General features: G+C 44.8%; 1 protein-coding gene across 1 annotated transcript in view; it reads left to right on the top strand.

The window, feature by feature from the left end:
- The first annotated feature begins 659 nt into the window (after nucleotides 1–659).
- LOC117754714 (fibronectin-like) overlaps nucleotides 660–17359 on the top strand; it is a 31221-nt gene continuing 14521 nt past the window's right edge. The window contains exons 1-18 of the mRNA XM_034573844.1: nucleotides 660–994; nucleotides 1921–2046; nucleotides 2153–2290; nucleotides 2573–2704; nucleotides 2980–3117; nucleotides 3665–3823; nucleotides 4305–4508; nucleotides 4680–4862; nucleotides 5039–5215; nucleotides 9167–9322; nucleotides 10068–10196; nucleotides 10446–10589; nucleotides 14054–14175; nucleotides 14327–14495; nucleotides 14848–15033; nucleotides 15148–15276; nucleotides 15530–15619; nucleotides 15729–15923. Coding sequence (XP_034429735.1) covers nucleotides 865–994; nucleotides 1921–2046; nucleotides 2153–2290; nucleotides 2573–2704; nucleotides 2980–3117; nucleotides 3665–3823; nucleotides 4305–4508; nucleotides 4680–4862; nucleotides 5039–5215; nucleotides 9167–9322; nucleotides 10068–10196; nucleotides 10446–10589; nucleotides 14054–14175; nucleotides 14327–14495; nucleotides 14848–15033; nucleotides 15148–15276; nucleotides 15530–15619; nucleotides 15729–15923 — 2707 coding nt within the window. The 5' untranslated portion in view covers nucleotides 660–864. The remainder of the gene's footprint in view (nucleotides 995–1920; nucleotides 2047–2152; nucleotides 2291–2572; nucleotides 2705–2979; nucleotides 3118–3664; nucleotides 3824–4304; nucleotides 4509–4679; nucleotides 4863–5038; nucleotides 5216–9166; nucleotides 9323–10067; nucleotides 10197–10445; nucleotides 10590–14053; nucleotides 14176–14326; nucleotides 14496–14847; nucleotides 15034–15147; nucleotides 15277–15529; nucleotides 15620–15728; nucleotides 15924–17359) is intronic.

The raw sequence follows: 17359 nt of genomic DNA on the forward strand, positions 1-17359 counted from the left end.
ATGATTCAATCGCAATCTCTCTTAATCCACACATCTCACACAACCTGTTGTCCTCAGGGAAGGATTCCTGTTCACAGCAGTAAAAGCCTCTGACTTCTCAATAAATGTGCTGTAACATAAGATTCTGTGCCATAAGTCTGCTTGGTGTGATGTTTGTGATGTTGGCTTAACCCTTCACTTCACATGCAGCATGTAACTTTCCTCTAAATGTGCTCAAGCTCCATGTAGGCCACTGAGAACTGTGTGATTTACTCCAAAGAAAACCCCTCTTTTTGACCCTGTTCTCAGACATATCAAACATTTGGGCCCCTGCATCTTTATCCATGTGGAGGGGGAATCAAAGTGAGCTAACAGGGCTGTTCCTCGGCGTCCTGAAGTCAAAGACACGGTGGAGTTTGTTTGCCTCCGTGTTGCAGGTCGCTTGGAAACAAACCACGTCTGGATACTGCTCTTACCTCATAGCGAGGAAATGGGTTTACGTGCGTAACCATCTTCGCGTCGTAAAAAAAAAAGTTGGTCTGCCTCGCTCCGACACGCTGCATGAGCACAGCAGCCCCGGGTCTCTTCTGTTGGACCTCCCACCTCCGGGTGAGGGCCATTCCCATTCCCCCCCCCCCAGCCCCCCCCCAGCCCCCCCCCCAGCCTGGTAACCTGCACACTGCCGGGGCCGCACATCAGACCGGAGAGCCGGAGAGGAGCGAAGTGGAGCAGCGGAGGCGTGCGCACTGAATCTGGGGAGGTTGGAGCGCGCACTGGAACCGAATTCACTCCGTCACTGGACCCAGTAAAAAACACCAGCTTGCAACAAGGGAGCACCTGTGGGTTCATTCTGCAGAAGTCGAGGGGTTCTGATCCTAAACAGTGATGTCCGGCAGCTCCATAGCCAGGGTGCTGGTTGCGCTCTGCATCGGGAGCGCGGTGAACTGCATGCCCAAGGGGACGCACAGGAGTCGGAGACAGGGGCAGCAGCATTCGGTCTCCTCAGTCTCTCAGGGTGAGTTTAAAATATTCATCTTCCAAGTTGTTAAACACCAGAGGTCACTGCTTATACTGAAGGATTAATAAGTGAATAGGAAATGAGACATTTTTGTTGTGGAGATGGAAAACTGGACACATCTTTTGTCCCCAACTCCTGACTGGATCAGTTTATGCGTCCCTGCAACCCATGCACCTTATAGTTAATGCCTTGTGTATTGTGTTGATAATCGCCACAAAAATGATAATCAGTTGTTAATCCTGAACAGCTTCTTAACTTTAAACCGATGTGAAGGTTACAAAGATCAAACCTTCAGAAAGAGGAAACATTATTCCATTTTTAAACTTGGGAAGATAAAAAGTTCCAAAAAAGATATAAGTGGCATGTGAGGTCATTAGATGTGAACAAAGAACATGCCTGGTGGGGGTGAGAGAACAGAGAAGTGTATATTATTCTCCACTGTGTGTGTGTGTGTGTGTGTGTGTGTGTGTGTGTGTGTGTGTGTGTGTGTGTGTGTGTGTGTGTGCAGCTGATTTATTACTCTTTAGCCTCGGGGCCCTTTGAAGTTAACTTTAACACATCCACAGTCACTTTCACAGACATCGGCGAAGTCTTGTCCCTACAATAAAGTGTGTATACCCATTTTAGGGTTTGTGTTTATTTTGGTGTGCATTTGTCTTTTTGTCTTTCAACCCCCTGACACTCACCAAAGAAGTTTTAGTTGTGGCTCAGGCGTTTTCCAGTGGTTGCGTTTGTCTTTCCATAGTTGAAAGAGGCCGTGGTGGGCAGGTACAGGGGTTTGTGGGGGTGTGCCGGGGTGATGTGTGTGTTTTTTCCTCCCTCACATTTTCCCTGCACTGTGTGTTTTGGGTGGTAAGAGCAAAGGCAGGGGAGGTTCCTATACCAGAGTCTCATCAGCTGTATGTTTTTCTCTCTCCTGTCAGACGGTTGTATAGAGAACGGCAACTTCTACAACATTAACGACCAGTGGGAGCGGCCGTATCTGGACAGCATTCTGGTCTGTACCTGCCATGGAGTCGCTGGCATCAAGTGTAAAAGCAAACCTGAGGGTGAGTTTGTCTCTGTTGCATCATCTCCCACATCGGTATTGTCTTCACTTCCCTCGTCCACACATGCAACACACACGTTTTCCGTTTGCTCTCTCTCTCTCTGCAGCAGAGGAGAGGTGCTTCGATAAAATCAACCAGCAGTACTACACCGTGGGCGCGACCTACGAGAGGCCCAAGGACGGCATGATCTGGGACTGTACCTGTATCGGATCTGGCAGGGGCAAGATCAGCTGCACCATTGCCAGTAAGTGTGTTTCTCACCACAGACCACACACCCCAGCTCACGTGTTTCATGTGTGTGTATCCCTGTCTGCCAGACTGATGCCATTAAACTGGTTAATCTCCATATTCTCTACACTGGATTAACTACTGGTGGCGTGCATGCGGCTGTTTGCAGTTATCCGGGTGGTTAGATAATTGGCTAAATGTCTGTAGAGTGTTTCTCAGTTTCTTTTCTTCCTGTGAAAACACACACACACACACACGTGCAGGAGTCATCTCTTTATCGCCTTGTGTCTATACCCAGATCGCTGTCATGAGGGCGGGGCTTCATATAAGATCGGGGACACCTGGAAGAGACCCCACGAAACAGGAGGCTACATGTTGGAGTGTGTCTGTCTGGGTAACGGTAAAGGAGAGTGGACCTGCAAACCAGTGGGTGAGTCACTCAGACAGTCACTGACTAACAGACGACTCCACTTGGCTGATTACTGACGGATCTACTGTAGTTGTTAGACAGGAAATGTCAGAGTGTGGACGAAGTTAGAGATAAAAAGATAAAAAATTGAAATAGAATATATACAGTGTGAGCAGGAGCATATGATAAAAGATAAAATAATGTAGTGCCATCTTGCCGAACACCAGAGTTGAATAAAGAACAAAATAGAGTCATATTTGATTGATTCAGTAGTTTTACGTGTGTGTTTCCTGCAGCGGAGCGTTGCTACGACAACTCGGCGGGAACATCCTACGTTGTCGGGGAGACGTGGGAGAAGCCGTACCAGGGGTGGATGGTGGTGGACTGCACCTGTCTGGGGGAGGGAAGTGGACGCATCACATGCACCTCCAGGAGTAAGAAACCCTTTGTTTTACTTCCTTTTTCGTCAAATCGTCCGCTGCATACACACAAATGTTCTCCTGCTGTGTCTCTGCACACGCATCTTTGATCCTCGTTTTAAAGTCAAACAGATGAGGGTCTCTTCTCTTACTAAATAAGAATTGTAACTCGTGATCCCAAGAACTTTTGGAGGAAATGTTGATCATATGTTTTTCTAATTGGGACCAAAACTCGAATCCTTAAAAATAAGCTGATACAACACATGATAGAAAATGTTCTTCCCTGCTGGGTTGTCGTCACATGCAAGACTTCAGGGTGGCCTCGCAGGCTGTTTAGTGTAGCTCATCAATAAATTGTTATCGTGCATGTGTTCAACAAGGAACCAACAAAGACACCGCAGCACAAACACGGCAACAGCTGGTGACCAGGAGGAATCATTCCCCCCCCCCACCACCGGATGACTGCTGACTCTTACATCCCTCCTGGAGATATCCACCAACAGAACCACAGTGCAGTCTCTATGTGTTTATAATTAATCTCAGTCGCTCTGTCCTCCCCTAGATCGCTGTAACGACCAGGATACCCAGTTGTCCTACCGCATCGGAGATACCTGGACCAAGACAGATGCCCGGGGCCACCTGCTCCAGTGTCTGTGCACAGGAAACGGCCGCGGGGAGTGGAAGTGTGAGCGACATGCCTCCCTTCACACCACCGGCCTGGGTGAGAACTGATAGCAGCCCCTGTCCCCTTTTGTGTGGAGTGAGAGACGTACCCCAGACACAGATGCTGAGGGTGGGAGAGGGGCTGATAAAAGGTGCAGAGTGTCCACGTGTTGACGTGAGACCGAGATGGTCCGAGGGAACGGGAGGATGAGGAGGGAGGGATGAAGCAGAGGAGAGCTGGTGGGAAAAATGTGCCTGAAGTGGCCTGAAGCGATAATGAGGTGTGAGACGCCACAGGCTGTGACCTAGGAGAGTAAAAAAAGCTCAAATGGAAAGTTTCTTTTAGTGTTTTATGGTGTTTCTTACACAGGGGCACTAATTGATTGGTGATTATAGAAGCCTTTTACCAATTTAATCTCTCTTAATCTCTAGTTTGGTCAAGTTTAACTACTACATCATCACTTAAACCATCCTGATAGACTTACTAGTTTAAACTTCATCACTGGCGTATCTGACTTGATTCCCGTGTTCCGTTTTAGGCACCGGCTCTCGCGTGATCACTAACATCCAGCCTGCGGTCTACCAGCCTGCCACCGTGCTCGAGCCCCAGCACCCCCAGGACGGGCCCTGTCGGACAGATGCAGGACTCAGCTACTTCATTGGCCAGCGCTGGATGAAGAACCAGGGAGCCAAGCACATGATCTGTACCTGTCTTGGTAATGGAGTCAGCTGTGAGCAGTGGGGTAAGAGATGCTCTTTTGCTTTTCATGAATTCAGGGAATGTAATTATTGGCACAGTCACAGACGACCCATTGAGTTTTATGATTGTAGGCTGAAGACAATTCAACAGGTGTTTGTAACAGTTTGAAGTGGTCACATCTGGATGTGTGATGTTTACCCGCTCCTTCATGCAGACGGACCAGCTCCAGTGTACGGTGGCAACTCTGGAGGCCAGCCCTGTGTGTTCCCGTTTGTCTACAAGGGCAAGACGTACCACTCCTGTACCTCTGATGGACGCAGTGAGGGGCAGCTGTGGTGCTCCACCTCCTCTGACTATGAGACGGAACAGAAATATTCCTACTGTACAGAGCAGAACGGTGAGCCCCAGTGTTGGATATTAGGAAAAAGCGATTGATTGTGGAGGCGCGTTGAAGTGAATTTGTTTGTTCATCGTGTTTAATACAGTACTATGTACACACAGGCCACAGAAACAGGAGTTATAATGTGTTATTGTTAACGTGATAATGATAAGTTTAATTTCTTCTTCCAACAGCGATGGTGACGACACGAGGCGGTAACTCTAACGGTGCTCTGTGCCAGTTCCCCTACCTCTACAACGGCCGTAACTACACCGACTGCACTGCTGACGGACGCAGAGATGGCATGAAGTGGTGCGGCACCACCGTAGACTATGATACAGAGCAGCGCTTTGGCTTCTGTCCCATGGCTGGTGAGTGTGTGGTGACGAGAGAGGAATGGAAGGACTCAACTGTTCCAAAATGTTATATCTGAACAAGGCGACATACAACATATTCATTTTAGATATATAGATTGGTTATTTGTTTTTAGGGAAATTGGTTAGCAGCAATAATCACACTGCAACATTACAAATGTCACATATATCAAATGATCATCTAACAATTAAATGTCAATGTTGCTCAAATGTTACATTTTACAGTTCAGGCCTCAACAAGAGAGACATTTTTAAAGATTTATTCATTTTAGTGCTTCAAAATAATACATTTCCACAGGTTATGAATAGAGATGGGCAATAAAATAATATCAACAACTACTGCAATTTTATCAATAACAAAATAACATGGGTTCAGTATTTACCCACATATTGCTTCTACTTTGTTTTAACACAGTGAGGAGGTATCACCTCAGACTTTATGTTTTAAATAGTTTGTCCTTCACTGCTCTTAAAGTGTTTAAAACCTTCACCCAGGAGCAATAATCAGTATTTAAACTTTCATCAAAGATAATTGTGACATCTATCGTGACAATGAACCACATCGCTCTGGCCAAGTTATTTATAACCACTTAAGTGTTTTAAGTGTATCTGCATTACTGTGGCTCTCACAGGCCTGGGAACTGCAGATCACCTCCGTTAACCTGCCATGGGGGTAACTAACATGATTAACACAGCTAATTACAACGTCTCTCCCAGTCTTCAGTGAAATGTTTCTCCGCCCCGTCTGAATCAGGGAGTTAACACGGCCTTTGTGTTCCTCCTCGTCTCTTCTTCAACAGTGTAAACATTTGATGGGTGATATTATCCCATTTGCATAAAAGCTATTCTCAGAGTGACGTTAAAAAGGAGTCCGAGCTGATGGAACAGACACGAGCTCATTTACAGTTGTTACACCTTTTATATTTAGTACAGACAAATTCACATTGAAGTCACTGTTGCCTTCTAAGAAAAGTGCTGTTGTGATGTGTGGGTGTTAATTAGGTCTCCATGGGTAACAAAAGAGGCTGAAGCCAGTAAAACACTGGGGGGTCACTGACGCTGCACTAATGTCTGTGAAGGAGTGGTGGGATGGTAATGATGACCACCAGGCTGGGAAAAAAAAAACAAGAGAACAAACAATCAAAATCTGCAGAACTTCTTTAGATGTTGATGTTAATGTGTGTTAACGTCTAAATAACAGCAACCGGCTATTTTAGAAACCACACAATTATGTTGTCTATTGACCATAAGTTTATAATAGTTGCCAAAGCCACTTAATACAGGCGCAGCTGAGTGGTTGTCAACAAATGTGAGTCTCTGGCACTGCTCTCCAAACAGAGATCCTGCTATATTACTGTTTAGAAAATTACACATTTTGTAATCGGCGTCCTCTCACGTCATCTGGCTCTTGACTGTGAGGATCTTCACCTTTGAAACAATGCCACAACCTCGATGCTTTTCCGGGCATTGGTTCAGTTTAGTTACTGCATGATGTGTGCATAGTGCCAGGGCAGTTTTAACAATATCCAAAAATAGAAGGAAGAGTGGCTCTAATTTATAAAAAAAAGAAATCCCCTCTTATATCTGTCTACGTCAAAGCAGACTTTTGTAGACTCAAACTTTGACAGACGGAAGATAAAGGAGTCTGTTTGGCAGCGAGCTGTGAAATGTGCAGGGTTCACAGTGGAAAAATCTACGCAACCTATCTGGGGTAAAGTCGTCTTTGAATTTTAGAGGGGGAACAAAGGGAGGACTGAATTTATCTGAAGAAATTATCCTTTTACGATGTTGTGAAAGATAGATAGGTGATGTTCAGGTGTTTTGCACTCCTTTGACACATGCAGATGTCTTTGTCCTGTTTTTTGAGGTTTCTGGTTATTATTCTAAGCTTGTTTCTTCAGAGTTTTCCTCAGTGCTGGGATGCACCTTTGAGCCAACACCCTGTAGTTAAAAAAAAAAACGCCCCGTCAAGATTTAACAAGGACCCAAACGGTGCTCGTGCCCTGCAGCCAGAGTCCGAGCAGGTCGTGTGTCAGTGCTGCAGTCAGAGCAGCAGGGAGTCTTTGATATTGACATTGATGACTTCACACAGGGATTGTCAAAACAAACATGCTGCTTGAGATGTTAATGGTGAAGTTTAAATCTGGTGTCTGCCGGGATGGTGGGTCAGTGGTCTCCGCCTGTGAGTCAACATGCAGGGCACACCTCCGGTATGCAAACAGCACCAATTAGATCCACTGTTTTCTCTTCACCTCAAACACTCAAAGGACATAATTACTTGCATATCAGAATCTCTACAATCTCTCGCTCTGAAATCCAGCCCCATGTGTTTGCATCATCAGATCGAACACACACAGGTAGTTATAAAGCTGTTTTCCTTGATGGGGGGTGGGGGGTGGGGGGGTTATAGCTTTAGCTCCCACAGCTGTTGCCTGCAATGTCCAAACAGCCAGTTAAGTTTTAAATGACCACTTTCAGAGTCATTAAATTAGTGGTAAAAGTACCCATAGAATGTATGAACTGGTTCTAAAGAAATGAATGTAGGTTGAATTGTTAAGTTCCTTAAAACACAGTTGTTTTTCAAGTAAATAAATTAAAGTCCTAAATGGCCCTTTGTAAGTGGAACAGATTAAAGTCTAAAGCGTTTTCCATGTCAGAGGAATAAAATCTCTGTTCTAGACAACTGGAAAAGGTGAGGCAGTGGTGGAGCAGGTACAAAAACATTTGACTTAAAGTACAAATAAATAGACTACACATTTGAAAAATAAAAAATGTTTAGAAATATAAAACACGTGAATAATACAGTCACTTTAACTGTTTCTCACAGACTAAGGCTTTTATTTCTTTATATTTTGACCTTCAGTCTTTCACTTCACACCTCAAATATGAGGTATGAAGGACATATGCTAAGACATATGGTAACAAGGAAATGTCAAATCAGAGGAGTACATGTAGCTCAGCTGCTGTTAAATATATAAATCAGTTTAAACTTGACCATTTCTTGCCTCAAACAACGTCCAAGGATCTCGACCATCCTTCACCGTCACCTAAACACTTCCCGCTGCTGTATTTCTGCCCTATCTATACGGCCTTGATGCACGGCCATCTCACCAAGTCCAGAGAATCTTCAATTCCAGGAACCAGATGTCTGGCTCTGCTCCTGACTTTAAAAAACTAACCTGGATGGGCTCCAAGACAGCAGATCTGCCATCTATCTCCCTCTCCACCTCCCCTCTCTCTGCGGAGGGTTCAACAGATGTGTTCAGGGGCATGCGGGCGTATCAGCTGCTCTTCCCGCTCCGACAGAAGCAGTGTCAGTCGTTTAATCTGCGCCTAATTCATAAAAACGTTTGCAAACTTTTTAAACTCGACGACGTAATTCTTAAGTCCTGTTGCTGCACTCACAGATAAGCTCAGAATCTCCCCTAATATTATTATTTTCCACATGGGGGGTCTGGTCCATGTCCCTCTGCATCCAGAAGATACAGAGGCATGTGGTTTCCTCACAGGCAGGTCTTTGCTTGTCCCCTCCGCCTTTTACAAACTTTCTCTCCCTCCTGATAAAAGGCACTCTCTCTTTTAATAACCGGGGAACGTGTGGCGAACAAACACAGTCATTCATTCACACCAGGAGACAAAACAGCTGTTTCCGACTTTTAGTCTAAATCTACGGGCGCAGGTGTTTCCGAGATGGTGGCGTCCTCTCTCTGCAGCCTTGTGTTGTAATTACAGGTGATCTTCACGGCTGATCATTCATTATAACGTGTCTGTTTTTTATTTTGAAAATGATGCACTGCTGGTGTTGCTAGTGATGCGTTGGATGCATGTCTGTGCATGTGCATCGGATTATTTTGAATGGCGTAGTTTGGCTTGTGTTGTGTGTGAGTCTGTTGTAGTTTCCAGACAAATGTATTGTGTTCCTAACTGGTTTTGTCGCGTGTGTTCCAGCCCACGAAGAGGTGTGCACGGCAAACGAAGGGGTGATGTACCGCGTGGGAGACCAGTGGGACAAACGCCACGATGTCCTGGGTCACATGATGCGGTGTACCTGTGTCGGCAACGGCAGAGGAGAGTGGAGCTGCGTTGCTTACTCCCAGCTCAAAGGTGTGTATTAACAGTCTTGTTAATTTGGGCGGCTGTGGCTCTGGAGGTAGAGCGGGTTGTCCACTAATCAGAAGGTTCCGAAGTGTCCTTGGGCAAGATACTGAACCCCGAAAGGCCCCTGACTGCTTTGTGTATGAGTGGTATGACAGGAAAAGCGCTGTGTATAAAAGCGCTGCGTGAATGCGACTTATGTACGTACTTTAAAAAGCTCTGAGAGGTCGATAGGGCAAAGTCACACATACACAAAAGCAGGCAAATGTCCCCAGGGTGGGTCAAAGTTCATATATATCCGAATAGGTAATTTCCCATTTACCCAGAGGAACCAGAATTAATGATTGGGTGTCGTCTGTCCCGGCAGTGTTTCTGTCCACGTGTGTGGCATCATAATTACAGAGTAATATTAGAATTCTCTGAGTGAGGAGGTGAAAGGTCACGTGTCATATAATCACTCACCTGCCAAAAGGTCAGCAGTGAGCCGGCACACCTGCACTTTAAGGGGCTTCAGATGCACCTGCAGCCCGTGTATACACACACACACACACACACACACACACACACACACACACACACACACACACACACACACACACACACACACACACACACACACACACAGACACACACACACACAGCGTTCAGTGGAGCAGATGTGCACAAGCGGTGCCGTGTTCAGAGGAGAGAGGTTTCTTTTTGGACGTGTTGTGCACGACGTCACATACCTTGTGTTTGTGTGTGTGTGTGGCAGACCAGTGTATTGTGGACACTCTGACCTATGAGGTGAACCAGACCTTCACCAAGCAACACGAAGAGGGATACACCATGAACTGCACCTGCTACGGACAGGGACGTGGCCGCTGGAAGTGCGACGCCATCGGTGAGTTTACCATGTTACAGGTTGACATCTTAATGGGTGTAACATGTGAAAAGTTCAAAACTAAACTGAACCTTTATGCAGTCTAAACTCCTATTTTGTTTCTATCTACTTGAACTTCGCTTATAATTTCTGTAAGATGAAACTTTGCTATTTGGACAATACATGCATTTCTAGTTCCACATGTGTAAAACCATGCTCTCATCAGTGGACCCTGTTGTGTGACCTGGTTTCATTCCCCTCTGCCCACAGATCAGTGCCAGGAGCCAGAGACCAGAGCTTTCTATAAGATTGGAGAGTCTTGGGATAAACTCATCCACGGGATCATGTACAAGTGCTACTGCTTCGGCAACGGTGTGGGAGAGCTGAGCTGTGAGCCCCAGCAGTCTTACCCTGGTAAGAAGTTAACATTTACAAACTAAATATTCCTAAACAAGTTAGATTTTCTATCACAGTCTTGACAATCTTCTTTTTTTTGTTGTTCCTGAAATATTTACATTTTTGCAGCAACTCTTTTCCCGTCCTGGTCTTTGACTTTTGATCCTGTTTCAGTCTCTGGTTGTATTGTTTTATGCTGTTTGGTTGTTAGGTCTTCATTTGGTTATTGAAGCTGTCGAGGCTTTGTGTCTTTGTAAAGCCATGTTTGTACAGAACTGACTACATGTTCACAGTAGATATAACACAGACACGCTGCTGATAACACTGATGGGAGGAAATTAGTTAAAGTTACAAATTGGGCTTCATTTCTTGCAGTGCAAATTGTTTGCTTAACACCTCCAAAATGAGGCCCGAGACTTTGATGTGAAGCAGACAGGGGTGGGGTGTGTGTGTGTGTGTGTGTGTGTGTGTGTGTGTGTGTGTGTGTGTGTGTGTGTGTGTGTGTGTGTGTGTGATTTCCTCTTTTACAAATACACCCCCCACTCAGGGGCCCTTTGTTCTTGCTGGCATGTGGTACATCCCCTGTGCTGTTGCCACAGCTGTACGGAACACCACACTGCAGTGTGTGTGTGTGTGTGTGTGTGTGTGTGTGTGTGTGTGTGTGTGTGTGTGTGTGTGTGTGTGTGTGTGTGTGTGTGTGTGTGTGTGTGTGTGTGTGTGTGTGTGTGTGTGTGTGTGTGTGTGTGTGTGTGTGTGTGTGTGTGTGTGTGTTTTAAAGCTCGTTCAGCAACAGTTTTCAAGTTTATGCATTTTTTTTCTGTCGGTTTTCATGTCTTTATCACTCAGAATGGTGTCATGCTTCAGTGAAACATGTCTGTATCTAGCCATGATGGTTAAGTTACCTCATTTCTTGAAAGCAAGCCGGGCTAGATAGCATCACTGATTCCAACCTCTTTGTAAGATGGTTTGTCTCAGGCTTTTATTTCTTTGTCATTCAGCCTCCTTTCTCAATTCAACTTAAATTTCCAGGCTTTTTCCCCCTTTGGACTTCTCCACCCTTTTTGGACTTTTACAGTTGATACAACCCCTGTTAACTTATCAACTATTGCGTTTCCACTGTTGCTCTACTTGGTTTCTTGTGTTGTATTGTGTTCCAAGTCCTGCCAGTGCAGCACAACATTTAGAGCTGTTCCCATTCCTTCTCCTCCCATTCCCTCCTCGCCCCATTTCCCACTAGTTCCTGATCAAGATTGTGGTGTGAGTTTATGATGTGTTTTGAGCAAGGAGAAAAAAACACTGTAACACATCCCATAGTACACATGCATATGCTATACATCAGTTAAAGTGCAGTCCTATGGTTTGACTAGTTTTAAGGAAAGGAACATCGAACCGTTCCTCTGTGTGTGAAGCAGGTTGACGGGAGATACAAAATGTAGGGCGCTGTTCTGCCATAAGTGGCCGTAATGGCAAACAGCTGTGAACATGCTGTGTGTGCGTGCCTGTCTGTGTGTGTGTGTGTGTGTGTGTGTGTGCTTAGACTTACAAAACACAGCATACTGAGATTTAAGGGCAGTGAGGAGCAGATCCAGACACCAACTTACTGAGTAAAACACCATAAAAGGTAAAAATGGCCAAACTCCGGATTCAGCCATTCAGACATTGATAAGATCTCGTAAGAAAAAAATGTTTTACCTTCTGCCACCTGCGTTATCATCTCCTTGTTTGGGTTTTAGTTTAATCTTTCGGGGCAGTTTTCTTGTTAGGATGACTCTCAATATTACTTCCCTTTACTATCACCATCTTGTCGTGCATCTACCGTCATCAAGAATGATTGTTGTGTCTAGGTTTGCAAAGTAAAGGGGGGTTTGTGCATGTATGTTTGGGCTTGGGAGTTAAACAGATGTGCATATAATGCCGGGAGAATGTGTGTGTGTGTGCGTACGTGCATCCACTGCAAGCAGGCTTCCGTTTCCATGCACGTCCCACATCTGATTCTACGTAGCCCTTCCACTCGCCAGTGGCCTGTGGGTCTGTAATAGACAGTAATTGGTCCCAGATTGTTTTTGAGGTTTGCGTATCTGCGAGCGACTTCTGGTTAACCAAGCCACTTGCTCAGAAACTTGGATTACAGCTCTGCTATTTGGAAAAATGGTCAGAAAACCTCAGTTCTTTATAGAAGCTACCAGTTTCTATCAGCACAGCTTATGTTCGCCAAATTACCTCTGTTTGCATTAGAGATGATTTGATACCCTCGTTTCATTTCTGAAACCAGTGCAGAGTCTGCGGCTGTGAGCTCGTGCTGATATCAGGTTTCTTCTTTTAAATCCACTCACCTGCTTGTTACTTCAACCTGCACACTCAGATATGTGAGTTGTCTGGTAAACCTTTTCCTGGAAGCTGCACAGAACCCAGGTCTGTCCAGTGCAGTCAGATGTTCATTGAGCTCCTGTCAGCTGCACAACTCACCACTGCAAGCTTTCCCAAGGAATCCACCAACAGACGTTCCCAAATGTTAAAGGCAGCTGCTAAATGTTTGGCAGCCTGCAGCGAGGCCTTGAGATCAATTAGGTATCAAAACCCGGTTTTCTACAACCTGATCATCCAACACCAACACCAACTTCATCCAACACCATAAAATGTTTTGGCGTTTTCTTGCACTTCTTCAAGGCCCTCAACAATTGTTATCCCAGCATACTTCTCGTTTTGGGTGCTTGCTGTTTCTAAAGTTGTCATATTCTCTTGCGTGATGCTTCTGCAAGTGTTTGATCAAACCAACCATATATGTCCACAATGTTTCAGGGTTTATTTGACAATGGATTCAACTGTATTAATCTATTTTGTTCCCATAGATTTTTTTGCTATTGTATTATATATTGTAAGTGTTTTTCAAAGAAAACAAGTTTTTTATAAAAAAGACTGCTAAACCTGTCTTGTACTGAAATATCTACTTCTATTCACAGTCCTAACAGAGGTTCGAAATAGATTTTAATAGGCAGTTAGATAGTTTACAGTAACGTTTCTTTTTTACTGTGTAGTCAGTTTATTATGTTCATACTTACGATCAGTAAAGTGACCGTTAAATGCTGATTCACTGCACACAAACTATTCCTGCAGCAACATAATACTTCCAAGAGAACAGGGAGGTTAGGAACATGGTGAAATAGAGAAGGTTGCAGAGCAGAGAAAGTAGAGATGCTGGAATCTCACAGGGACGTGCTGGTTTTTCTCCCCCCCCCCTCACTCCTTCTGTGTTCTGCTCAGGGAACAAGCTGCTGCACATTTAGTGATAGATGGGTTATGTAAAAGTGCAGGTTTTTTGGGACATTTCAAATGATTTGTCACTGTGTTGGAGTTAAGTTATTCTACATTTAAAAGCACTAATTCCTTTCGCGCCATCCATAATATCACTCTCTGACCAGTACAACAGTGAGACTGGTTTGCTTACACCTCTGTCTGTGTTTCTCTCTCTCTCTCGCTCCCAGGTGGTCAACGTCCTGTGCAGGTGCTCATAACAGAATCTGGAAACCAGCCCAACTCGCACCCCATTCAGTGGAATGCTCCACAGTCTGCCCACATCAGTCAGTACATCCTCAAGTGGAGGGCGGTGAGTTTTCTGATCGTGCATCACAGCTTACAAAGACCTGACTTCTCCTCTTAACCAATCTCTCTTGGCCTGGTTTTTTGATATCTAACATTTAACTTCTTTGAAAGACCCTCACTTCTCCTTTTCTAACGCCCCTCATCCCATTTTACAGAAAAACACCCACACCCCGTGGAGGGAGGTGATGATCCCTGGCCATCTGAACTCCTACACGATCTCTGGACTGAAGCCCGGCATCACCTACGAGGGTCAGCTGGTCAGCGTTCTGCGGTTTGGACGGCGAGAGGTCACGCGCTTTGACTTCACCACCACATATGGATCACGTGAGTGGGGCCGAGCTGCAAAACACACTGATTGTGCGACAGTATTAACCGTGTCCACATCACTCAGCTGCTTTTTTCCATGTTGGCCTTCGAGGCGCGGATGTTTTTCTTCTGCACGTCATTGCAAAAATGTTTGTCTAACCTCATCCACTGTTGCTGGTTTGCAAAATTTGGAAGATGATACTGTAAACCGGGGTCTGGGGAAGTGCTTGCAACACCATAAAAGCACAATCTTTTCTTCTATTATTCTTTAATTCTGTTTTGGTTCCTGGAAGTCCTCTGTGAGATAAGTTTCCTGGACAGTCTTGTCTGGTAGCCAACTCTTGTTTTCCATATGTGTGTCCCCCTGTAGTGGCTACATCACAAGGGGAGACCACCCAGCTTCCGCCTGTGATCGACATCTCCGAGTCGGTGACGGAAATTACCTCCAGCAGCTTTGTCGTCTCCTGGGTCTCCGCCTCCGACACAGTCTCTGGTTTCCGAGTGGAGTATGAGCTCAGTGAGCAGGGGCATAGCACAGGACAACCCATGGTGTTAGGTAACTGCAGATACATACATACAAATATACAAATATATGTGTATTGTTGCATTTATTTAGCTGCTGATGCATGAAAACTGAGTTGTTTTACAATAATGTGTTTTTTTCCCTTAGATCTTCCACGTTCAGCTTCCTCAGTGAACATTCATGAGCTTCTTCCTGGGAGGAAATACACTGTCAACGTCTATGAGGTCACAGATACTGGAAATGACAACCTCATTCTTACTACTTCACAAATCACCGGTGAGACGATGCGCACACACACTCTTTCCTCTTTCCTCTTATTTCTTATTCCCGTCCACGTGTCTTCTCGGCTGTTTTTTCCCTTCCTCATCTAAGGCACAAGAATTACTGCGGCTAGAATGAAATACAGTTTTGCATCTGCAATCAATCGAGTTAACGATGTGCCAGCGAGTGTAAATCAAGGGATCCAAGAAAAAAATAAACTGCGGCTATAATTTTCCTTCCAGTACCTTACACCTCATTTGTTCCACAGCTCCTGATGCTCCTGTTGAGCATGAAGTGGAGGAGGTGGGAGAAACCTCCATTGTGATCAGCTGGGATAAACCACTGGCTCCCATCACAGGTTAGTTACGTCAATATCGTCGTTGCAGCCAAAAATCGATCACCTCCCTGTGGCCAATTTGAACCTCTGCCTGCACTCGATGAATTTTACGGTCTCCTCCTGCACGCAGGTTATCGAGTCGTCTACACGCCGTCACTGGAAGGTGAGAGCACGGAGCTGAATCTGCCCGACACGGCGACGTCCGTGACCCTGAGCGACCTCCGACCTGGGAAGCTGTACAACATCAGCATCTACGCTGTGGAGGACAGCCTGGAGAGCGAGCCTATCTTTGTGCAGGTCAACACCGCAGGAGATCCAATGCCAGGTAAACAATGTGTGCAAAGGCCGACAACTAATCTGTGTATCTTTTATTGTGAGTTTGTGATTGTGACTGAATGTGAGAAATAGAGAGATTGTCGAGCAAAGTCTTTCGAACAGTGGGAAGGGTTTCTGGAGAAGTCTCTTTTATATTTTTTATGTTTTTATTCGTACTTACAATGTCTGTGTATCTAGTGGTATTGACTAAAATTTACCAAAACAACTGTCTTGGTTCAAAGAGATTATAATTTACATTTGCTGGCCCTTAATATGTGAGATGAAAAGATTAATAAGCTTTGGGACACGAGTCCCTTCTTTTGTCCAAGTAGGATTTGTTGTGCAGGGACCACAAATCTGCCAATGTTTTGATTTTGATCCTTAAACATCCCCCTTAGCTCCAGCTGTATGTTCATATGAAGTTTAGTTGAAGTTCTCCCTCCAAAATCAACCTGCGAGTCGTCTTGTGGCATATTTAGCGATTCTTTATGGAGAAGTTTCAATTCTCAATACTAGAAGTCAAGAGAGTTTTCCAATGGAAAGTGAAGTCATTGAGTTCACAGCTGCTGCGCTCTCATTCTGCTCAGCTGTAGTTATGTAAAACAGTGTCCGTCTGCCAGGTCGAAACATGCTGTTAGGTCGGTCAAGCAGATGCTGGAAAAGTGTGTGTGTGTTTGTGCTTGTTTGTACAGTACAATGGAATACATGCAAATAACCTAGTTCAGAGTAGGTGATGGTATATTTGGAGTAAATCTTCCTCTCTGTGGCAGACGTATACGAGTTGTCAGAGCTGCACTTGCCACAGGATCGTTATTTCATTCAGTGGTGGAGGTAGTACTCAAACATTCTACTGAAGTGAAAGTACAAATAAATTGACAAAAAATGTACTTGAGTAAAAGTACACATTATACTTGAGTAAAAATTAAGTAGGTACTTGCTTTGTACTTTGACAAAAAAGCTGAGATATATTTGAAGTAGGGATAGTATCAAAACATTATGCTGTTATCTAAACTTAAACTTAATTTTATGCTGTGGTGAGTTATGGGCCCTTCCCTCATGCAGTTAAGAAACATGCGTTTCCACAGAACCGCCAAGTTTATTTCTAACAGCTGCAGGAGAGTTATTCCAGCTATTCAGTGATAAACCGGTGGGGTTTAGACGAACTCAGTACTGAAATGAATCTACTACAGATGCATGTTTGGTTAAGCCAGAGAAAGGAAAGCGCATTAATACACATGAATTATGGGGTAACCATACACACTGGGTGAGCAGCGTTCATTGGGATTTATGGGATGTCATGTTTGGACATATTATCTGTTGATAAACGCTGTACATGATTGCTTTTGCGTCTCTGATCTGCCAAAATACACTGACTCTACAGTATCATTAGAACTTCTGAGTAAAATCTAAATGGAGATTAAAGAAAGACTTTGGTTTCCTGTCCAC

The sequence above is a fragment of the Hippoglossus hippoglossus genome, chromosome 21 (assembly GCF_009819705.1).
Source record: "Hippoglossus hippoglossus isolate fHipHip1 chromosome 21, fHipHip1.pri, whole genome shotgun sequence".
NCBI lineage: Eukaryota > Metazoa > Chordata > Actinopteri > Pleuronectiformes > Pleuronectidae > Hippoglossus > Hippoglossus hippoglossus.